The sequence below is a fragment of the Mycetomoellerius zeteki genome, unplaced genomic scaffold (assembly GCF_001594055.1).
Source record: "Mycetomoellerius zeteki isolate Tzet28-1 unplaced genomic scaffold, Tzet1.0 scaffold1592, whole genome shotgun sequence".
Taxonomy (NCBI): Eukaryota; Metazoa; Arthropoda; class Insecta; order Hymenoptera; family Formicidae; genus Mycetomoellerius; species Mycetomoellerius zeteki.
The window spans coordinates 2,712-9,447 of record NW_017256544.1 but is presented as its reverse complement, the minus strand read 5'-3'; the positions used below and the strand labels follow the sequence as shown (position 1 = coordinate 9,447).

Genomic DNA, 6,736 nt, shown 5'->3' with positions numbered 1-6,736 from the left:
ATGATGTAATTTAAGAATAAAATATTTTTTGTATCATCTTTGTTTATATGTTCTTGTCTTACTCTAGAGATATCAATTTTGCATGTGATAAGTTAAAAATATGTTTTCTATTCCGAGATATAACTTGACGAAGTTTCAGATCCCGGTGGAGTCCAGCCGAGAAAGTAACTAAAAACTGATAGGTAAGGCGAGCTGGGTTAAAGGAATAACAAATGCTCAAACGAATGACAGTTGATTTAGATATACTATTGTCTTTATTTCTAAAAGATTGATTGAAGTCTTGTCGTTTGCGTAAGACCTCTTATAACCACCCCATCCTCGCATTATTAAAAGGGATACGAACACCTTAGCTTAGGGTAATGCTAATACCTATGCCGGCGGTTCCGTAACTTTCAACTCTCATAACTTGAAAAGTACTGATTAAAAAGAGGCTTTATTATAGTATTTTGAAAAGCTCCTGACCTCAGCTATTAGATTCTAAAATAAAAAATAGGGTGTTTCGTTTAAAAAAATCGATTTGACCTTAACTTGACCTTGGTGGCGCCATCCAAGGTCAAATTGATAAGGTCAGTCAATAGATCATTTTCAACCCTATAACTTTTGTATAAAACATTTTTCTCAAAAATGTGATTACTTTTCAAGATATTTAAGGGGTCGGAGACTTTATATACACTCTGTATATATAAAATATATACCTATATATTCTCCTAACTGAAAAGTTTTACGAAGAACTACATAGATTGTGACAAGGTCGTAGAAATTATTAGATATTCACTGTGGGACGTAGAACGACGTTGTTTCTTTGAGAAAACCTAAAAATACTCCGCCCTCAAACAACGCCACTCTACGTCTCACTACAAATACCTATGGAAAACTAAGAATCTCTAAGCAAATGAACCTCACTCTACGTCCCATTACGAATATCTGCGAAAAATTAAGAATTCCTAAGATTCTGTCTGAATATATGTAGTTTTTCTGTACTTTTTCGTAAAAACTTTTTTCTCGCCAGAGTCACAACACAATTCTCCAGAGGAAGTCTAAAAACATCCCTCGGAGAACTGTGTTATGCGGGCGTGTGTATATGTGTACACACGCGCGCGCGCACGCACACTGAGAGAATAAAATGTATCAAAGTTAAATTACCTGTTGTATCAACCTTGATGTCGAATTCTATAATGCTACTCGAAACAATTGATAAATAATAATAACTATCTTCATAAGGAGAAGGTTCTATGAAAGAGTAACTAGCGTTTGTGGTAAGTGTTTTAGATTCAGTGGAATGAAAATGACTGGATGTTGGCAAAACACGTCCTTTCAGGTACATAGCCTCGATACAAGGTTTATTAATATCACGAAAATTATGCAACGTAAAGCTGCAGTTCCAGACCGATAAACGGAAGCTCAATAATCCTGACGGAACATATATCCTGAATAAATATTATAACCGATGTGAATGTCTTGCTATAATGTAAATTAATGAAAAGTGATATGAAAAATAGTGCAGCATATTCACGAATCACGGTGTTTTCTTAGTTAGAGACACAGATTGCAATATAATACAGCATAACACAAATAATCATTTTATTCTTGTTTAATGTTGACAAAAACAAGAATATAATGTAATTCATTGTGTTCCTTTATGGAAAACATACACGTTCTTTGTATAATATAACTTTTATCTATTCGTCTTCTTTAAGTTATAGAGCTGTATAACATTTTTAAATTATCCTGCACTTGTAAATTATAAAATGTAATTCAAACAACATATATATATATATACACCACCTTGATCAAAAAGTTCCCCGAATTACCACCAGGTGATGCTCTGAGTCAGCTAATTTGAGTTCTGTTTTTTTGGTTAGGTTGCCACATCTATCATTGACATTTCCACCAAATTTTATCGCCATAGCTTGACATTTGTAAAAGTTACGCCGTCTTGAGTACATCTACCTCTGCACGGTTTTCGATTTTTTATAGTTTTAAAAATGAAGTTGAATTTGCAACATCCGTGGTTTTTTGACTCGATCGAACAGAAAAAAATCGCAGGGAACCATATCGGGTGATTTCGATGGCTGTTGGATGATATTCGTTTCGTTCTTGGTCAAAAATTTACGGATGTTGCAAATTCAACTCCATTTTTAAAACTAAAAAATCGAAAACCGTGCAGAGGTAGAGGTACTCAAGACGGCGTAACTTTTACAAATGTCAAGCTATGGCAATAAAATTTGGTGGAAATGTCAATGATAGATGTGGCAACCTAACCAAAAAAATAGAACTCAAATCAGCTGACTCAGAGCATCACCTGGTGGTAATTCCGGGAACTTTTTGATCAAGGTGGTATATACACATATGTATGACAATATAATACACGTATATTATATATTTTTTCTTGGTCTACTGAGAAAAAAAATTTTATAAATATTAAATCTTGTAATAAATAATGGAATAACAATTTTAATTATTACTTGTAATATGTTGTCGTTGCGCTTGTTCGCAATCTCGTTTGATAATTAACAGGAACATTTACAATATTATCTATTTGCGACCATAGAGCTATTGCACCTATGCTATATTGGCATTTGTGTCCTAGCCCCTAAAAAAAAAGTTTTATGAAAAATAAAGTAGATTGTGTATGCTTTTCGTATTAAAATACTTATAATAACGAAGTGGTAATAATTATATTCATACAACTAAAATAACAGATTGATATACCTGCTGTTGAACTTTCTCATCCCAATAAGACATATAAGCTGCTACGAACCAATCTCCAGGTTGCGGCTCATATACTGGAACAACAGTTACATTTTTCGGCTGATAAGTTGTGGTAGTAGTGACTACGATATCGTAATCATATTTGGTAGACCTATTTGTTGATACAAATATTCCGTTATTTGCAGTGATTACTGGATAACTACCAAACTTCAGGTATCTGTAAAAAGATCGCCGTCTATATTACCGACTAAATCATAATTTTTGTATAACAATTACTATTTTCCTCTTTTACAGTTCCGAAAATCTTTTTCCAGGATTAAAGTATAGGTACACATTAATACGTGTCTGTGAGGTGGAGTTTATACCGAGAACGACAAAAAATTTTTCTTAAGATTTTAATTTCGAAACTTTTTGTCATTTTCGGCATAAACTCCAGTTTCAGTTGGTAATACAAACGGCTTTAAATTAATTAATTAATAACTTACAATTATCTATCCAACTGTTCTTATAATTTTTTTTATTAGAAAGATTCGGTTAATTAGTTATTATATATTGTAGAATTGTGTACTACTCTAAAAGCACTTGTTGAATAAATAATTTTTACAAAGGATATCTCACCTCTCTTATGGAAAAAAACTGAAAATTTAAAAAAAAAACACTCAAAGTTGAGTGTTAACTCTTAAACTTCAGGGCTAACGTGACTTTTCCTTTTATCTTTACAGGGCTGCGTTCGGAAACGTCACCTGAGTGCTCCCGTGTATTATTTTATCCTTGTTGTTCATCCAATGTTAAATAAAGATAAGATGATACACGAGGGCACTCGGGTGATGTTTCCGAACGCAGCCCAGGTCAAATGAAAAATAAATATAATTGTACAAAAGGGACACTAATAGAAGCAATTAAAAAAAAAATTCATTTGTCATAGTTACATGAAGATTATGACCATTTAAAAAATTGGAATTGTATGGATTTTTTTACATAGTATATTCGTCTAATGAGTCTGCATATAAAAGTATTAAGGTAGAGATATTAAAAACTCCATACAGTTTATGAGATTTTATACTTTATTCTCTGGTACATTTCGATATGAAATGTAAAATATGTCATCAATTACTAATTTTTTGACAATTGATTCATTTCATTATTCTGTGTATAAAAGATATTAAGGTACATTTAATAAAAACTGAATAGTTTACGATATATTTAATATTTTACATGTCAAAATGTGTTAGAATAAAGCATATAAATAAAATGTATCGTAAACTATTGCTTCTTTGCTCTCATCTCTACCTTAACACTTCTACATGCACAATAATTAGAACACTATTATGTAAAAAAATTATATAATTACATTTAAAAAAATGGCTACATCTTCGCGTATGATTAGAAAAAGGAGTTTTTTAAAACTGACTTTGTACTTATAAGCTGTATAACTTGTGTCTGAATATATTTTTGATTCAATTTTATTTTATAAAAACATACAAAGGGTGATTACGTTAGGTGTAGGACATCTTGTATATAAATTTAAGTTTATTTAAGATAAAATTCAGAAAAATATTACATATAAACTTTTCGTGTATGGCATGTAGGATCATCCATAAAAGCAGCGAATTGCCATGTAGCTCGAGGCACCTCTTTCGGTACTGTAAAGTGAAACATTGTCACGTCGGAATAGCTCTTGAACGAGCGAAGTAAATCTTCCTGATTTGCCTGTGATATTACACAGCGACTCACTGCAAATGAAGAGTTTATCACTTTAAACATATATATCCCATTTAAGATGATTAGATAAATAATTGGATATAGGATAGAATAAAAAAGACAAAAGTAGCAGACAAAAATAGCAGACAAAAATATGTAGTTAAATGATATAAAGTCAGATATGTAGGAAGTAGGAGATAAGTGTAATAAACAGTAATAGATAAGAGATAATAAATATTAGATGTTAGGGCATGCAAAATCCAAAGAACGAGGTATGGATGGACAAGTGTGTCAAGGATAGATAGAAATTGTAAATTCCCTTCTCGGCTAAATTGTACACTGAAGTGAAATAAATTCTATTCTATATAACCCATTTAATGGGATGTGGGGGCTGCGAAATCAAAGTAAAACTATTTCTTAAATTTTTTCTCTCTTTACTGGAAACTGACATATTTGAATTACTTCTTTTTTTCTCTTACTCTCATATAACTGGCTGCGGTAATTATTTAGAATAACCTACCTCACCTAAAATCTTAATAAAAATATACTCATTTGACGCGTTTTCACTCAAAACGAAAGAATCTGGCAAAAAAAAAAAAAACGCGGCGATCGTCCTTGTGAATCGAGTTATTAAGCGTTAAAGTTGGAGATTTTAGAGATTAAGATATCTGTTTTTAAAGCAGTGAATTTGTGTAATTAAAATAGAACGTATACATAGCGCTATATTGAGTCGGGGATGACAGATATATCTTAACCTCTAAAGTCTTCAATTTTAACGCTTAATAATTCAGTTCACGAAGCTGACCGCCAGTTTCTGCAAGATTTTCTCGTTCTGAGTGAAAAACGCGTCGAATGAGTATATTTTTATTAAGATTCTAAGTGGGGCGGAGTATTCTAAATAATTACCGATTAATGAAAAAACTTAACTTATTGCGAAAGAATAAACATACTTGGAAAAAAAATGAACAAAAGGTTCAGAAAAACAAAAAATTGGCGAGACATTGAGCAAAATTCCGAAGAAAACGTTGAAATTATGACAGAAACATGTATTAATTGTAGAATAGGAAATAAACATCGAAAAACACTGGCTTCATTTTTTTTTTTTTACAACCGCGTATGTGATATCTTTATCCTTTTCTAACCTGTACATCACAACTATAATTGCGCATAGGCAGTAGACGTTAGGGCACAGTATATACAGTAGCGCAACTCTCTGTCGGCACCTTTGATGTCAGCGTGGATAAAAATGAACTGCACATGCGCGAGCGAGGTATGTAACCAATCAAGGCACTGATATTCCATCTCACTTCTTCTCTCTGTTGTAACCTTTTCTCTTTTTCTACTTTATTGCAAGGTCTGTTCTTTTTCCACTGTAAGTTCTGAACTGGTGTACACTGATGCAATAAGTTCAGAAGCTTAGAAAAATAACAGATCTACACAATATACATTACATTTGAAACAGAAAATAAAATAGAAATGAAATATGATATACATTTATTTCTCAGGAAACATAAGGAGATTCGTAAGGAGATTCGACTTGTAACTTAACCTTTTTTTATTTGCAATGATAGTCAGAGTTACAAAATATAAACGCAATAAGAGAACAAATAATAATTTTCTCTGCTGAACGCAGCCAATGATTGGTTGGCAATTGTTGGTGAAATTCTGAAAAAATTATGAAATGTAAACATTAAAAATTAAAAAACTTACATAAAACTTATATAAAAAATTAATAATGTTAGTAATAGCATACAATATGCAAATTAAACAAACAATAGAATAAGATGAAAATATTATTTACAAATTAATAAAAAAAAGTGCATAAAATATAAAAGAATGTTAGATGTAATGTGAATAAACGTACAAACAGTATGTTCAATTAATACATCGCTCTTAAATAATTTTTTATTGTAGTTTCATGAAATGTATAAAACGTATATACAATTTTATAAAATATACGAAACGTGCAAATAGCGACTAATGAGACATAAAAAGATGATCAATCATGGATCATATACCAAACAATAACGCGCATACATATATGTCAATAATACAACAGTCAATTTCAAGCATCCATTTTAGAACAGAAATATAAAAATTAACAAAAATTAATAAGTACACTAAATATACAATAATAAATATATGAAGTTTATGTTAAATTTTATTTATTTCTTCTGTCCAACTCAATCATTAGTCCATACTTTAGCTACTCGATCCACCTCGGCACTAACTAAAGAAAGAGTGATGACAGACAGAAACGAAGACAGAAAGAAACTTAACATTTCAAGTCAAAAACTAATATTTAATACTTAATATATATATA

General features: G+C 31.1%; 1 protein-coding gene across 1 annotated transcript; it reads right to left on the bottom strand.

Annotated features, from left to right (window-relative positions):
• Nucleotides 1-1,109: 1,109 nt before the first annotated feature.
• Nucleotides 1,110-5,505, bottom strand: LOC108721116 (transmembrane protein 8A; the record flags this gene model as incomplete). Its single annotated transcript, XM_018445489.1, has 5 exons — nt 5,364-5,505; nt 4,274-4,445; nt 2,713-2,929; nt 2,466-2,593; nt 1,110-1,427 (listed from the first exon to the last, which is right to left on the bottom strand). Coding segments are annotated over exons 1-5 (887 nt in total), but the record flags the coding sequence as incomplete, so codon positions are not given.
• Between the last annotated feature and the right edge of the window lie 1,231 nt (nt 5,506-6,736).